At 42.2% G+C, this 17388-nt stretch overlaps 2 protein-coding genes across 2 annotated transcripts; both read right to left on the reverse strand.

Moving 5' to 3' along the window:
• Positions 1-2541: 2541 nt before the first annotated feature.
• rdm1 (RAD52 motif containing 1) lies at positions 2542-7090 on the reverse strand. The gene is made up of 7 exons (XM_046306286.1): positions 6779-7090; positions 6069-6248; positions 5299-5424; positions 4585-4750; positions 4082-4180; positions 3243-3322; positions 2542-2892 (listed from the first exon to the last, which is right to left on the reverse strand). The coding sequence occupies exons 1-7, from the start codon at positions 6881-6883 to the stop codon at positions 2806-2808; spliced, it is 843 nt and encodes a 280-aa protein (XP_046162242.1). The 5' UTR covers positions 6884-7090; the 3' UTR covers positions 2542-2805.
• A 4059-nt stretch (positions 7091-11149) lies between these two features.
• gh1 (growth hormone 1) lies at positions 11150-15371 on the reverse strand. Its single transcript, XM_046304361.1, has 6 exons — positions 15215-15371; positions 14682-14821; positions 14429-14545; positions 13552-13707; positions 12258-12404; positions 11150-11664 (listed from the first exon to the last, which is right to left on the reverse strand). The coding sequence occupies exons 1-6, from the start codon at positions 15357-15359 to the stop codon at positions 11602-11604; spliced, it is 768 nt and encodes a 255-aa protein (XP_046160317.1). The 5' UTR covers positions 15360-15371; the 3' UTR covers positions 11150-11601.
• Between the last annotated feature and the right edge of the window lie 2017 nt (positions 15372-17388).

Raw genomic sequence — 17388 nt, forward strand, 5'->3', positions numbered from 1 at the left:
CTACATGCCCACACAGAGCGATGCTGGCACTAAGACAGCACTCAATGAGCTGTATACCACCATAAGCAAACGGGAAAACCGCTCATCCAGATGTGGTACTCCTAGTGGCCGGGGACTGTAACTCAGGAAACCTTAAATCAATTTGACCAAATTTCCACCAGCATGTTAAATGTGCAACCAGAGGGGGGGGGGGGATCTAGACCACCTCTACTCCACACACAGTGACGCGTACAAAGCTCTCCTTTGCCCTCCATTTGGCAAATCTGACCATAATTCTAATCTTCTGATTCTTGCTTACAAGCAAAAATTAAAGCAGGAAGCACCAGTGACTCAGTCAATAAAAAAAGTGGTCAGATGAAGCAGATAGTAAGCAACAGGACTGTTTTGTTAGCACAGACTGGAATATGTTCCAGGATTCTTCTGATGGCATTGAGGAGTACACCACATCAGTCACTGGCTTCAAAAATAAGTGCATCGATGACGTCATCCCCACAGTGACTTTACGTACATACCCCAACCAGAAGCCATGGATTACAGGCAACACCCGCACTGAGCTAAAGGGAAGAAATGCCGCTATTCAAGGAGAGGGACTCTAACCCTGAAGAAATCCCACTATGCCCTCCGACGAACCATCAAACAGGCAATATGTCAATACAGGACTAAGATCGAATCGTACTACACCGGCTCAGATGTCAGTCGGATGTGGCAGAGCATGCAGACTATTACAGACTACAAATGGAAGCACAGCCAAGAGCTGCCCAGTGACACGAGCATAACAGACAAGCTAAATTACTTCTATGCTCGCTTCAAAGTAAGTAACACTGAAACATGCATGAGAGCATCAGCTGTTCTTAACGACTGTGTGATCACGCAGCCGATGTGAGTAAGACCTTTAAACAGGTCAACATTCACAAGGCCACAGGGCCAGATGGATTACCAGGATGTGCACTCCGAGCATTCTCTGACCAACTGGCAAATGTCTTCACTGACATTTTCAACCTCTGTCAGAGTCTGTAATTCCAACATGTTTCAAGGAAACCACCATATTCCCTGTGCCAAAGAACACTAAGGTAACTTCATGTAGACATGAAGTGCTTTGAAAAGCTGGTCATGGCTCACACCAACATCATAATTTGCATACCACCCTAACAGATTCACAGATGATGCAATCTCTATTTCACTCCACACTGCCCTTTCTCACCTGGACAAAAGGAACACCTATGTGAGAATGCTATTCATTGACTACAGCTCAGCAGTCAACACCATAGTGCCCTCAAAGCTCATCACTAAGCTAAGGACCCTGGGACGAAACACCTCCCTCTGCAACTGTATCCTGGACTTTCTGGTGGGCCGCCCCCAGGTGGTAAGGGAAGATAACAACACATCCGCCATGCTGATCCTCAACACGTGGGCCCCTCAGGGGTGCATGCTCAGTCCCCTCCTGTACTCCCTGTTCACTCATGACTGCCTGGCCAGGCATGACTCCAACACCATCATTAAGTTTGACACAACAATGGTAGGCCTGATCACCGACAACGGCGAGACAGCCTATAGGGATGTCGTCAGATACCTGGCCGTGTGGTGCCATGACAACAACCTCTCCCTCAACGTGATCAAGACAAAGGAGATGATTGTGGACTACAGGAAAAGGAAGACCAAGCACGCCCCTATTCACGTCGACAGGGGTGTAGTGGAGCAGGTTGAGAGCTTCAAGTTCCTTGGTGTCCATATCACCAACAAACTAACATGGTCTAAGCACACCAAGACAGTTGTGATGAGGGCACAACAAAACCAATTCCCCCTCATGAGACTGAAAAGATTTGGCATGGGTCCTCAAAAAAGGTTCTACAGCTGTATCATCAAGAGCATCCTGACAGGTTGCATCACTGCCTGGTATGGAAACTGCTTGGCCTCCAACCGCAAGGCACTACAGAGGGTAGTGCGTACGGCCCAGTACATCACTGAGGCCAAGCTTCCTGCCATCCAGGACCTCTATACCAGGTGGTGTCAGAGGATGGCCCTAAAAAAATCGTCAAAGACTCTAGCCACCCTAGTCATAGACTGTTCTCTCTGCTACACATGGCAAGTGGTAACGGAGCGCTAAGTCTAGGTCCAAGAGGCTTCTAAACAGCTTCTAACCCCAAGCTATAAGACTCCTGAACATCTAATCAAATGGTTACCCAGACTACTTGCATACCCCCCTCTCCTCTTTTACACTGCAGCAACTCTGTTACTATCTATGCATAGTCACTTTAACAACTCTACTTACATGTACATACTACCTCAATTACCTCGACTAACCGGTGCCCCCGGACATTGAGTCCGTACCGATACCCCCTGTATGTAGCCCTGCTATTGTTATTTTACTGCTGCTCTTAAATGTGTTTATTTATTAGGTATTTTTTACACTGCATTGTTTGTTAGGGCTTATAGGCAAGCATTTCACTTTAAGGTCTACTACACCTGTTGTATTCAGCGCATGTAACAAATGTAATATGGCTGCCCTCGTTTTCTCTCCAAGAGACAAACGCCTAAACATAATTAGGAACGAACAACTTGTGTTTTTATTAAAATATTGAATTGTCAAAAAGTTCCTAAACATTTACGGAATTTCAAAAGCACATTATATGCAGTAGTAGTACATCAAGATATAGTTTACAAAAGGTATTTTCCACAAAACATGACATACTTTTTAAAAGAATGTACCTGAAAAATGTTTAACGGGAAATGCAAAGTTGTTCAATGGCACCGACTTAAAACACAGTGAGTGCAAGTGAACACAGATAAACTGTCTCCAGGTACATGTCACATGTTGACACTGAGGTCCCACGGTATATCCTCATTTTCCTCCTGGCCATCAGGGTCAAATTGGCTCCAGGGAATGTCATTTACCTGACAAAGACATTTTTTAAAAAAGGACATTGATTGCAGAGATCAGATTTGATTTAGATTTCATTAAATGCTTGTGGTCAACAACACTGAGTTATGCAGAATATACAATTACATATAATCAGTTACATTAAGTCATAAAGTATACTACTAAAGTTATTATTACATAAAGTTAACACCAGTGACTGTCCAGTAAAGTTGCCAATCATTTAAACTGCACTGGCAATTTTTATAAATACTACATTGGCCAAAATACATACAAACTAAACATCCCATGTGGGTAGAAAACAATTAAAAGAATACAATGGTAATCTAATGTGTGGAATAATTGCTGTAAGAGAACAGTGTGGTACCTTTATGAGTCCTTTCAGATCCTCATCTTGTAGGACATCATCTCGCTCCACCCTGCATTCAACTACAACTTTCCCATTTCCTGGAAGAGATTACTTTGTGATTACAATTTTTATTCCCTTATGTCAGAGGATATCCCTGCCCATGCCTCTACACCTGGAAGACATTCAAATATGCAGAGCTGATATCTTCAAAATGATTCCAATGATCAGTTCACTTAAGAGTTCAGGGCCTCGTTTCCCAGAGCCTTCGTAGCATTAAGATCATTGTTAAAACCATCTTACAATGTATATTTAGTGGCCAATCTGTTTCCCAGAGCCTTTATTAGTAAAGATCTATAACAACCTTTGCACATCTACGAGTGATCCAGACCACTCGTAGAAGAATAGACAAAGTGCATCGTTAGATGTTTTTTTTGCCCTTCCGCGTGTCACTTTATTCACAGAAGATCTCTGCTAAACATAGAATCAAGATGTTAAGGCTAGCTATCTGTGTGACTGTGACCACCAATAACTTCAGAATGAAGTCAACTACAAATACAAAGCTGGCAAAATATTTGCAATTGTTACAAACAAGTAAAAGAAAAAAACAACGCTTGAAATGAAAACCGAGATTGACTGCATTAAAAGACAAATAGACTTCATGGGCCTATATATTGAAATCATAGAGTTTTATTTTGCCACTAGGCTACGTATCGAAAATGTTGCCTCAATATGCATCATGAATGACAAGACGTGCGCAATGATGTGCCCAATCAGCCGTATGGGAACACACTCAAGTGGTGGCGGGAGCTTGGACTGTCGTTTCCGCGTCTCCCAAATTTAAATGAAGCTTTACTCACCCAGAACCAGCAGCAACACCTTCTCGAAAGCGTCAACCACTGCTTTGTCCCTGGCCCATCTCTGGAGCTTTCCTCTTTTTGGCAGGACAACGTCTGGACCTATGTCCCAAAACCGTAGAGAGGAGTTTTAGTGAATGAAATGCAGACCGTTTTCTAGCATGTGTTGACAGACTAGAGCTTTCACTTTCGCTGCACAATAATTAGTTATTTCATTACAAAGACACAAATCATATCTTTTGTCCTCAGTGTGGATCAGGAATGTTCTGAGAATAACAGACATTTTGGAAAGGCAATTAGAGATCAACACCTTTAAGTCAACAAGCCCAGAGTTGGGCAAAAGTATGCGTAGATTCTTGTCTATATTCTGTCAATATTTTCTGTTTATTTAAGGCCCCGTCACCACCATTTCACCAGGTTAAATTCCTGTAATTCGCAAATAAAATAGTTGTTTCATTCTGAAACAACTTTCTCATAGAAACTGTGGCTGTTCTGCGGAATCTCACCGGTGCCCTCTACGGTCTCTTCAGCCACTCCGACGCCTCGGCAGCTAAGGCCATGCTGTGGGAAGGTGACATCCATGATGCAGCCGTACTTCAGGGTAATCTCCTGAGGGTCACCAGTTGTGGTGGACAACCTGCCGGCATCGTCACAGTTGGAGATGTCCTTCAGCTGTCCAGAGAAAGGAAGGCTTCATTACATATTGTCGTTGTCTGACGAAAACCCTTGTAACTACATTTTTGGCAATTGTTATTATTAAAAACTTATTTTTATTTTTTTACATTTATTGAAAGCAGTAACTCCCCTCAATGTCCTTTTGACTCAAGGACCAAGAAAATATAGCTTCTGAAGTTTCATAATTGTATGTTCTTTAATAGGAAAATATGTTAATTTCTTTAAAAAATTATGTTTTGGATATATGAGCTTATCATCAAAATGACTGTAAACAACATGGTCCATATTCTATACAGCAGAAAGGGATTGACATACAAAGTTGGGACTGAAGAAGATGTGTTACTTTAAAGTCTAACAACCTATCATCTGCTTGTGTTGTCAATCTTTTCATGTCTTTATACATCCTTTAGGTCATTGGTCACACAAAGCTAACTAGCTAGCGATTTCACAATGGCTACACCCACCAAAACAAACAAATATTGTATCTGTTGTAACATAGTACTGAAACATAAAAAGAGACATCTGGGGACATTGCTACTCCTTACTGTAACAATGTGGGTGCTCCATCCATTAAAACCCAGGTAGTGGTTGGCCAAGTCCTGACACTTGCTACGGCTCAGTGGCTTAGAGTTGTGAAGGAAGTTTGGGTACTGCTTTGTGCTCAGCTTTACCTGGAGAACAGACAGAGAATGTACAATCAGTTCTAAATGTCCATCATTACAACGGTTATGACTTCATGGTGAACAGTGTTTCGGGGAGAAAGTGAAGCAGAGCAGACGACCAGCAAGAGGCTGGCCTACAAGTCATCATGGAGTGGTAAGACACTGCCATCTACTGGTCAAGGTCTGGTATTAGTTATTGGTCAAATGTTACTGTGAAGGTTCACAGCAGCTGTGAGAAAAAGACTACACTTGGGGCCTTGAAGTTGTTTTAACCCTCCTGCTGTGTTACGATGGAATTGGACAGATTTACAAGTTCTCTCTGAAACATGTAGTTTGTTTAATCTGATTGTCATAAGGTTCCAGGACATTGTCCACACAGGGCATATGAACACTTTGGGTGTTTCATTGATAAGTCACATTGTCCGAGAGAGATTTACATGGTTATCAAAACGTCACACCAGGGTAAGCCTACAAGAAACAAAGCCCTTACTTTAAGTGTTTCTAAAATCCCCGATGGGAAAATTAATGGTAGAAAAACCATTGGAACAATTTTCCTGTTTGACCGCTATGTTTTATGGATATTATGACAGCTCCACCATGGGGCTCTATAGTCTACAACATTTGAGTAAGTTTCTCTCTGAATGTTCCCTTACCTTCAAAGGAGAGCTCTGGAAAAAGCCTCTTCCATGTGTGGCTTTCTGTGCTTTAGATGCCTGGGCTGCGGAGAAGTACTTGACTAGGGCATAGAACCCTGGCTCGACCCCGGCAGCATTGGGACACACCTTTACCAGATACAGCGGTCCAAAGTTGCAGAATATGTTCCAGATGGATTCCTTTTAAAATAATACAGTACATCATTTCAATTCATGGCAGTGAAAATCATGTATTAGCCTACTTTACATAGGCTGGCGGGTAGGAGCGCTGGGCAAGTAACCGTAAGGTTGCTGGATCGAATCCCCGAGCTGACAAAGGTAAACATCTGTCGTTCTGCCCCTGAGCAAGGCAGTTAACCGACTGATCCCCGGGCGCCGATGACGTGATATCGATTAAGACACCCCCGCACCTCTGATTCAGAGGGGTTGGGTTAAATACGGAAGACATTTCAGTTGTACAACTGACTAGGTATACCCCTTCCTACCTTGCTCTCCTATCAAAAATTTCGTATCAAAGTTGCATTAGTGTTCTACAAGTAAAATGTAGATGTGTCCAAAACAAAGTCTTAAAAAAGGCCTATACTATTAGATTGCTTTAATAAAAACTCACTCTTTTTTTTCTGGCGATTCACAAACGTCATTAACTATACTAGATAACTAGTGTATTAATCACATAGCTAACAACTGTATAATTAATCAACGAGACTTACGTAAATAAACGCGTCTGAAAATGTGGATAGAATATTCCAGACAAACAGTGTTTTGTTATTTTCAATGGGTACCCTGAACTCTATTACGTCCACCTCGACCTCCATTGCAGTAGTGAATTCTGGCTAGAGAAACATTATTACTGTAGGCTACTACTCTGCTCCGCCAACAGTGTTGCACGAAATGGTTTCAATGTTGTAGGTTGGTATTTTTGTCCTCCTAGTAAAGTATTTTCTGGGGGATAGCATGAATCAATATATCGCAGAAAATTTGACATGACGTTTACGTTGACTTCCGCACGAGAGCATCTGATTTCCCCGCGCTGAAAACGTCATTCGTTACGCAGAAGAGTTTCTTCTTCTTCTATGCTATTATGGAGGTCTACAAAACACACGTTAGAGATGCATGCCGCCACTTACTGTATGGGGTGAAAACTTGGGAACTTGCAGTAAAGGAAAGGCTGAAAAAAACATACTCATATCATTCCCAAACGTTTTTACTAAAACAAACATCAACATACTACTTCAGTCAGTTTCAAATGTCGACTCAGATCCCCAAACACAGGCTCTGGGGCCTGAGAGGGAGGAGTATCTTCCAACAGTATTCCCTGCAATGTTTCTGCCGTGAAGTTCTGAAGATCCAATAACCTTTTTGCCACTTTCACAATGATATTCATTTTCTTCTATGTTTTATTAGTTTGTCCTGTACAATTAATCACCTGCACAATGAATGCAAAAAAAATCCACCTTCTTCACCATTAGTATTTCAGCATTTTTATCTGATGATCGACATCAACAGGCTGCTTGCTTGTCATCCATTGCCAAAGCTTCATCATCTCTACTCTCTCCTTCAACAATTACACTGTCTTCACATAGGAGACCTGCTTGACAGCCCTGTGCATTGCTACTTTGACCTCATTCACCCTAACAGGGCACTCAGGGAATGCTGGAAAATGCTTCCCATCACAATTGCAGCATTGTGCATCCTCCGACTCTTCAACACTTATATTCCATCTGCAAATACTTGACGCGTGGCCAAACTTTTTACATGCATGACATTGCAGTGGACATTTGTACATACACTCGCACTGCATATCTCATATATCACAGCTTTACATTTAACATTACATTTAAGTCATTTAGCAGACGCTCTTATCCAGAGCGACTTACAAATTGGTGCATTCACCTTATGACATCCAGTGGAACAGTCACTTTACAATAGTGCATCTAAATCTTAAAGGGGGGGGGGGGGTGAGAGGGATTACTTATCCTATCCTAGGTATTCCTTAAAGAGGTGGAGTTTCAGGTGTCTCCGGAAGGTGGTGATTGACTCCGCTGTCCTGGCGTCGTGAGGGAGTTTGTTCCACCATTGGGGGGGCCAGAGCAGCGAACAGTTTTGACTGGGCTGAGCGGGAGCTGTACTGTAGGGAGCTGTACTGTAGGCTTACCCTGGTGTGACGTTTTGATAACCATGTAAATCTCTCTCGGACAAGGTGACTTATCAATGAAACACCCAAAGTGTTCATATGCCCTGTGTGGACAATGTCCTGGAACCTTAGGGTCAGGAGAGACTCTTCATCGAACAGACAGGTTTTCCTCCTTCTTTCCATTCACAATAAAGATCAAGCGACGTGCCCCAACTATTCCCGGAATATTGTCCCTATACCATGAAGCCTCAATATCCAGCGAGATGACACCTTTCTTCGGTGCCCTACTCTGAAAATCACAACTCTCCACTTCGTACATTGACCGTTTGTAGAGCCACAGAGCTTTCTCCTTCTGTTCTTTCGATGACCATGAAATCACCATCATACCGCTCCTGGTCACTCTGACTGACTCCACCTTCCTCAATTTGTCCTTCTCCATCTTCGTAATCGCAAAGGTCTCTCAAATAAACATCCTTATCCATGAATGGTACACCAACCAGAAACTGCTGTTCATTTCCAGCTTGAGCTCTTTTATCTCAATTCTTCTTAATTACCATGGTTCAGTCAATTCTTACCAACTTTATTCTCGCCGACAGAATCAAACACCGTGTCAGCTTCCGCCATTGCACGACCTGCCACCACCGGGCCAGATTTAAGTTTGTCCATCCACCTTCCATTTCCTCTTTTCCGGAAACCATCATCCTTCTCGTAATCTCGTTGTATCTATCTAGCGTCTCTATTCCATCAAATATTGTCCTCACTTGGCAAAACCAACAAGATAGTTCGACCACCGAACAGTTGAGGTAGCTGTAAATGTCAATGATAAACAACAGTTTACTAATGAAATAATTTGAGAAAGCTCTGACTTTACTCCTACAGTAGATTTTCTGTACGCAACACGACCAATGAGCTCGAGCACAGGGCAGCGCTTACAGTTCTGTAACCAATGAAATTGCAAGTGCTGGGACACACCTTCATCTGGTTAAAGTTGGTTGAGGCCACCAAAAGGTTTGGAGTCGCCCATGATCGAAGACCTGAGAAAAGTAAAATAATCAAATCGTTTTACCTCACCATTGAAGTCCCTTCACTAGAACCATTTTCAGAGAGGTTGGTAGGATAATTGTCATTTGGCAATCAAGGTCAAATGTTCCTCAGGTTAAAAATGGAATATTACCATCACATTCTATTTCCCGTCCCCTGGCTTTACAATTGGACTTGCTCGTGCCTTGCAGGGGAGCCTCGCGAATCTGTGGTACACCACTGGTCATGGCATTGACCTTACTGATGAATGATAAGTTATAACACAACTACAAGTACTGAAGGTAAGTCCGTAGATTGAGATATGGTGGGAGTTGATGTGGGGCGGCGTGGTGCTTTTGTAAATCTACGATTCTGGTATGTCTAAGTCTCTCAACTCACATTCATCTAAAATTAAAATGTTCATTATACTTCATGGATGGAACTTGTTAGTCATGATGCACCGACGCTATCCCTCTGACATCATCAGCGCTGCAAAAATTGCCAAAAACCTGAAAGCGAGTTTCACATCCACTATGTGTCACGAATGTTGAATATATAATTACATTTGAACTTACTCTGACGATTGTCCATGGGGTTGCTTTACATATAGCGTGGAATTTGAGACAAAATATCTGAAGGAACATATCAATAAACAGGTCAGCTGCATACCCTCTTCCTCTCTGTCAAAATAAAAGTCTGGCACAAGTTATGGCTTGCTTGCCAACATATGGCGCACTAGCAGGACTTTTGTTTTGGCATGAGGTGTTTGACATGTTACATGCTGACCACACCGCTCACGTCGCGTGCGCGAGCATTGCAAAGTAAATGTACACGTACATGTTATTCAAATAGTGCACCCACACTGCTCACGCTCGTCAATGAGCATCTGCGTTGCCAAGCCCTATAATAGAAGTCTGTTCTATTTGTGACATTGAACACGGTGCAAGTCATGCCTCTCACATCCCCTCATTGGTTAATAGAAGCAGATACCCACGTGCCATCACCTCATTGGTTATACCCACGTGGGTTATTGAAAGTTGAACTGAGGTCAGTCGGTCGTTGTGGCAATACTATGAATGTTAGATGCCAATCGCCATTTAAAGGCCAAAGATGAAAAGGCCTGGAAGGAGGAGAGATGACTGGAAACAATTCGGTTGACTGTTTTATTGTGTGGATTAATTGTCAGAGTAGAGGACCTTGTGAATTTCAGGTAAAATAACAACTCAACATTTATATCCCAAATTAGCTAGCAACAGCAAGCTAGCTAACTGGGACAAATTAGCTAGCAACTGCAAGCTAGCTAGCTAAATTGCCATAAATGTTTAATGCTTTTCGACCTATCCCCAAATTAATATAATTGGTTCAGAGATTGTTTTGATATTTCAACCTGCGTGTTGTGATCGTGTTTGGTGTGGGGGGGGGGACAAAATCAATTTGTGCAGGCGCGCGTCCAGTCTGGGCATGGTGTTAGGCACCTGCAGCAGACCCATGTTTGGAAAGTCTGTTTATTAATATGTTCCATCGGATATCTTTTCTCAAATTCCGAGGTATATAACAACCAACCCTATGGACAATTGGCAGACAAAGTTCAAATGGAGTTTTATTCAACATTCGCAACAGACGGTGGACATTCATGTTTTTGCCAATACAAATGTACGTAACTATGGGCTGGATTCAATCCGTATCGCTGAAGAACCGTGTGACATTTTTCAGGTTATTTCCGATTGAGCCGACATATGCAGCAGCGTTTGAAGTGAATGCAGTCTCCGCGAACGCAGGAACATTGCCTTTACATTTCAATGAAGCGTCTGCGATACGGATTGAATCCAGCCCTAAGTTGTCCGAGAGACACCATAGGAATGTTGGGGCTAGGAACTTGTAAAAAATGTTGATTTGAAAGATATTAAATAGAAGCCAAGAGATCATGTGCTGCAGAGAACATCTTTATTGAAACATGAATCACTATTAGTTTCAAACAATAAGATTAAGGAATGAAAATACTAAAAGAAAATTACTCTAAAATATATTATCCAAAAGCTTGGAGCTCTACAAGTTCCCATTTCACCCCTAAATATTAACGTATGCATAAACAGTAGCACATTTAATAACCTTTTCTATAAATGTACTAATCAATGGTAGCTCAGAGTGATAGAGTCTATATAGAAAGTGTTGTTGACTTCAGAGAAAAAAATGCAAATGCCTGAAAACTCCTAGAGTCAGGCTCTACCAGATCCAAAATAAAATTACTCTAGACTGAAAAGCATGTTGAATGGAGAATCTCAATTGAAAAGGCACCTCAGTGCAGGGCAAGGCCTAATCTGTCTCTGGGAAACCGAACCCTGGAGACAGGCTCTTGCTGGCTGCCTCTCCAGCCCACGTCTACAGAGTGCAGTTGGCCTCCAGTGACTTCCTGCACTTGGCGACGGTCAGGTAGGTCTCGACCTCGGGGGGGAAAAAAAAGAAGAATGGGTTATAGTTGACACATTTTAATGTGTGTGTTCTAGGTCACCAGACCTTTCTCGAGAACAGTCTTGATCAATGAACAATAATAGTAATAATATATGGGTTAAAGACCCAAAGATACTGTTGGAATCGGCTAAACGTTGATCATTGAGATAGTAAATGAAAGAAACTGGGTTATGTCAGAACTTAATGGTTCTCTGAAAAAAAACAATGGACATCTGTGGATTAGATGAGGGGTTGAGGTCAGGAGGTGAGGACAGATTCTCTGAAGGCAGTAATAAAGGTTTGTTGTCCTGTTACCCTCTTTATTAGCTTCCTGTGGAGCCCTAAACTGTAAGGATCGAAGAAGGAGGAGTCTTTTAAGTAGGATGTATATGACTGTGGAGTGAGAAATGTTTTGCTGTCTGATTACAGCTGTACAGGACCTTTGGGAAGAATTAAACTTGGTTAAAGCTTCTCTAGTGTCCGTGAGTTATTTACTAACAATACTTTGCAATAGAGAACACAAAAAAACAACGCACTGTAGAAAATACAGGAAGGCACATGAAATTGAAGGCAACATGGTTGCGCACCTTGTGCATGTCCTTCTTGAAGCAAGCCAACAACTCGTAGTTCCTCCTGACGTTTCCGTCGCCCCCCAGGTTCTGGTAGTAGTTCCCGTAGGGGGGCAGCTGCTGAGAGTCATTGTCATCCAGGCTCAGGACGCCATCCTGGCTCCCCTGTGGGAGACAGAGAGAGATGCATGGTGGGGTGGATGTGTGCATATCAATATTTGCTTATTGGGCCTTTCTGAAAGCACACGTAGCAAAAGACACATGCATAAATGTCCTTGAATGGGGCGATATTCAGTCATTGAATGGGGTGTCACTGATATAATCACGATGATAGATAAGGTCAGTTACCACATCACAATGTAAAGCCCTGAAAGATCTGCTGAGAAGAGGCATACGTGGTCCTACACTATGCTTTCTAACTAGGAAAGCATACAGGTATTTCCCTTTCATGTCACTGCAAACCCCAATGTGCTGCCATTACTCAACACTTTTTTAGGAAACCCGTTGCACTTAATATACAGAATCTGACTGCAGTTACTTAAAGTGATGTCATAGTCAGTCATTACTCAAACCTATAGAGTCACCCTGTGATGTGTCCAGATTTGAGTTGTATCAGCTTGACATTTTTTAGTAATGCCCCCACTAAGCCACGTCTCAAATATAATTTCCCAGTGTGTCTGGCCTTTTTGAGTGAAGTGTAGTTATCACCCATGACTGTATATGTTAGTGACAGAGACATGGCTGTTGTCATTCATTTTCAGTCCTGTGGCCTTCAAGTGAATTCCTAGGCAAATATTATCATGATAATTCAGCTCTTTACAACAATACATTACTTATCTCATAAGACGTTATTTTGAGGCGTAGCTTTACCCTAATACAGTGGCCTGAAACTCATGGTATACAGGCCACATCAGGCCTGCAAGTTGAGTTTGCAAAATTCTGGTGACTTGTTAATCTTTGTGAAAACGTTGAAACATGTATGTTATGTTTCTTTGTGTAGCATAAAATGAATCAATCACTCAATGTTCTGTACATGCAAAAACACAGATCGTTAAAAACATTTTTTTTTTAAACTCTACCTGCAGTAGAGCATGCTTGGTAAAAGTGAATTTGTTATAACTTTAAAAAATTGCATTGATGTGACTTCTCATTTAGTTTTGAGCCAGTACCACATAAACATTTTAAGCGATAAGGATTTTTCATTGACTTTGAGTTCAACTCACTAGAAGTATTTGAGTTAAAAATGCCTCGGAGTTTACAGTGCACAAGGTGTGACACCACAAATGGTCATTGTTCTCCCTCCTTTCTTTACCGTGATGAGCAGGTTGATGCCCACTTTGAGGTCGCTGAGCTTCTCAGAGATCTGGTTGGCGTTTCTGACCATTAGGCTGTTGGAGATGATCAGGGTCTGGCTAGGGTACTCCCAGGATTCAATCAGGCGGAAAGAGATATGGAGCAGCTTCAGGACCTGTATGTGAAGATGTAGAGAAACCACAGATTATTGGAAAATGAAGTTGAGTTGTATTGTACAGCTTGAGATGCCCTATTTACATGATTGAGTGAAATAATTTTGGGGCGGGTTTTCTGTACAGAAAAGCACAAAACAGAGAATGTAGACGTAGAGAAACCACCGATTAGACAGTGATGGTTTTACTTGCAATGATATGTGGTTGTTTTATCTACCTTAGTTGAAAAACAATGGAGGTATTGCAACCCTAACCCTAACGACGCTGGGAGAATTGTGTGCCGCCCTATGGGACTCACAATCACAGCCGCTTGAAATACAGTCTGGAATCAAACCAGGGTTTGCAGTGACGCCTCTGGCACTGAGATGTAGTGCCTTAGACTGCTGTGCCACTCGAGAGCCATGCATGATGCTGCCTCTGCTTGTCATTGTAAATGAGAATTTGTTCTTAACTGACTTGCCAAGTTAATTAAAGGTTAAAATAAAATTTAAATAAAAAATTATAAATTTGAGTTGACATAATTGGTGGTCTGCTTGCCCAATAACTAATTACTAAGTTCTATCGATTGTTCAAATTGAGATGCCCTATTATTTATTTTTGGAATCTTGCATCATGGAGGAGTTCATATTTAAGGTGAATAGCAGAGTGGAACTGTCACGATTTGACACTTTACATGGTTCTAAAGGGCATAACATGCGTAATTGTCTCAGCCAGGTTACTTACTGAACTCTTCTGAGTCTCGTGCTTGTCGACTGGGCTCACGATGGAGTCAGAGTTACAGAAGTCCAGCAGGAATATCTTGTTCAGCTGTCTGCGTTCATCAGGCAACAGGGTACCGTCCTGCACAAAATCACAAAGGGAGAGAGAGATTTTTTTAGCCACGAGGATTGTGTGAAGAGGACACTGTCTACAAGAAGAAGAACAATCATTGATACACTATTTGATATGTCCAAAGAAGATTCAAAAGCTGTCTTACAAAGTCATTGAACATTTTCTGAGCCAATAGGTGGAGATGTTGCACCCGACTGACCGCGATGTTGAAGAGCCGTTGGTTTTCTATCGCTGCCCCTTGACTCAGGAAACAACTGACCAGTAAGACTGGCATCAGCAGAAACACTAAAAGAGAGATTCAAATAAGAAATGTAGAAAAACGAGTAAGTCGAATTATGGTGAGATACATTAGTAAGATTTTCTCAGTCATCATACACCAATAGCCTAGCGGGTTAAGAGCGCTGGGTCGTTACTGGTTTCAACCCCAGAGCTGACGAGGTGAGAAATCTGATGTGCCCTTGAGCAAGGCATTTAACCCCAATTGCTCATGTAAGTCGCTCTGGATAAGAGTGTCTGCTAAATGACTCAAATGTAAATGTTATGGATCACATAGTTAGGTTGTTAAAGCAGGTGGTTCTGTGTCAATAGATTATAACCTCATAGCAGTTAGTTAAATTGTACTAAATGGTACACTGACTTCCCACTGAAAAAAGAAATAGACAGAAAAAGCAGGCTTACCTTGTCCCATTTTTACTCTTAATTGCCAAGGATGGTTACTTAACTTGAAAGTGCGGTGGTCGGTTGAGTATGTTGTCGTTTGTTTGGGGCCACTGTTTTTATAGACGGGGAATCCATGTTTTAATGTATCAATAGGAGGAACCATGATATTTTCATCCCTTTACCACCTTTCATTGATAGGACCTGTGGAACAATTACCATATTACGTCAAATCAATCATACATTTTTCCATGAGTTTGGGAAGAGGGGAGGTGTCCTAAAAAAACAACTTACTGATGATGACTGAACGAATTAGGGTCAAAACACATACAACACAAACCTCTGTTGTCTAGGATGTAATGAATGGACACAAGTCACACACACACACACACACACACACACACACACACACACACACACACACACACACACACACACACACACACACACACACACACACACACACACACACACACACACACACACACACACACACACACACACACACACACACACACACACACTCACACACACACACACACACACACACACACACACACACACACACACACACACACACACACACACACACACACACACACACACACACACACACACACACACACACACACACACACGCACGCACGCACGCACGCACGCACGCGCACGCACGCACGCACGTGCGCACGCACGCACGCACACACACACACACACACACACACACACACGCGCGCACACACACAGGTTATTCTGCCATTCCGCTGTGGTACTGTAGGTAACAGGCAGTATGACAAGACATTTATTATATTGCTTCTTTATTAACCCCATTATGTTATTGTTTAATGTCAAATTGAATGTCCTATGGCATTAACACTTAGTCAAAGCCCTCAAAGTAGACACACAGAGAAGGACTCGAGACGGCACATGTTAGAATGTATAGTTTTTGGTTTCAATTCAGACAGGGTCTTGTTATCATCAACACACACAACGTAAAGAGTCACTTGATCAATACCAGTCTGTGAAATACCCGATCCTTTTTCTTTTTGTATGAGAGGCTTTGTCATACCTGACGAAGATCCTTTCAGTCATCTCAACATTGTCAAGAAAGCCTAATAACGGTATCTATTGGAGCAAGTGTGTAGGCCCTACTTCATCCGTTGATTGATTGATTGATTTTGGGGGAAAACTGTATATGCTATTAAAAAAAAGTACACATCTCAGAGGATAACACATGAATGCTTTCAGCCGAGCAGCATGTGTGCTTGACTACACAATGTTACCAGCCCAAAGCCTACACTCTGTTTGTGCCGCACCACCTTACTGTATTGTTTACGACACACACAGGTGTCGGTGTAAGGTGTCATGGCACCTATAAAGGTTATCTGGTCAATAGTCATGACAGTAATGAGATCATGTCAGCGTGGCATACAGGGGAGTAGACTGTTCCGGTGTGAACATGTTCAACCTAGATCCATATTCAGCGCTCAGGACACGGAGACGTGCTGAATGTCAGGCCCAGCGCTGTCCTAATCCTTTCCTGGCGAAAACAGAAATCAATCTGTTAAAACCCACATCACTTTGGAAGGGCGGCAGCAAGTGCATTTACTGACCTCATTACCTCGTTGAATATGTGGTAGCTGGCTTTCAAAAGAGCACTATACAATGGTTAGTTTCGGCCACACTATCTGATTGGATGTAGGGATGACTTGTTTTGAGGGTACAGCAAATCAAATATGCTGTATGTACAGCATATTTTATTCCAAAGATTTTATTCCATCAACCAACCTCTCATCATCTTGCCCCATTGTAGGATACATATTGTCTGTAGCAAAATGTCAGAAATCACTCAAAAAGTTCAGTTGTTGTTTACATTTAGTCGCATACTGCATCAGTGGTTCCTAAACTTCTCTTTCCTTTTGACCCTTATTGACCCGTGTGGAAAACCCCGATGAATTTCACACGTGAAGTGTTTCAAAAACACATGTTTTCATGTGATCACGTGATCTTATGTGAAGTTAATGTGACAACATGTAAAGCAACCTGTGATAACGGTAGGATAGCCTAGTGGTTCGAGCGTTGGACTAGTAACCGGAATGACAAGGTACAGTTCGGGGGTTTGTCATTCTGCCCCTGAACAGGCAGTTAACCCACTGTTCCTAGGCCGTCATTGAAAATAAGAATTTGTTCTTAACTGA

Source organism: Oncorhynchus gorbuscha, linkage group LG16 (assembly GCF_021184085.1).
Source record: "Oncorhynchus gorbuscha isolate QuinsamMale2020 ecotype Even-year linkage group LG16, OgorEven_v1.0, whole genome shotgun sequence".
NCBI lineage: Eukaryota > Metazoa > Chordata > Actinopteri > Salmoniformes > Salmonidae > Oncorhynchus > Oncorhynchus gorbuscha.

What these genes read in the sequence shown, in the direction of transcription:
- rdm1 (XM_046306286.1), bottom strand. Translation starts at nt 6,883, where the DNA reads ATGGAGGTCGAGGTGGACGTAATAGAGTTCAGGGTACCCATTGAAAAT. An exon ending in TTTCAGACGCGTTTATTTAC is followed by an intron (nt 6,249 to 6,778) that starts GTAAGTCTCGTT and finishes TTATTTTAAAAG; the next exon opens with GAATCCATCTGGAACATATT. An exon ending in TCCAGAGCTCTCCTTTGAAG is followed by an intron (nt 5,425 to 6,068) that starts GTAAGGGAACAT and finishes TCTGTTCTCCAG; the next exon opens with GTAAAGCTGAGCACAAAGCA.
- gh1 (XM_046304361.1), bottom strand. Translation starts at nt 15,359, where the DNA reads ATGGTTCCTCCTATTGATACATTAAAACATGGATTCCCCGTCTATAAA. An exon ending in AAGAGTAAAAATGGGACAAG is followed by an intron (nt 14,822 to 15,214) that starts GTAAGCCTGCTT and finishes TCTCTCTTTTAG; the next exon opens with TGTTTCTGCTGATGCCAGTC. An exon ending in ACGAGACTCAGAAGAGTTCA is followed by an intron (nt 13,708 to 14,428) that starts GTAAGTAACCTG and finishes CTTCACATACAG; the next exon opens with GTCCTGAAGCTGCTCCATAT.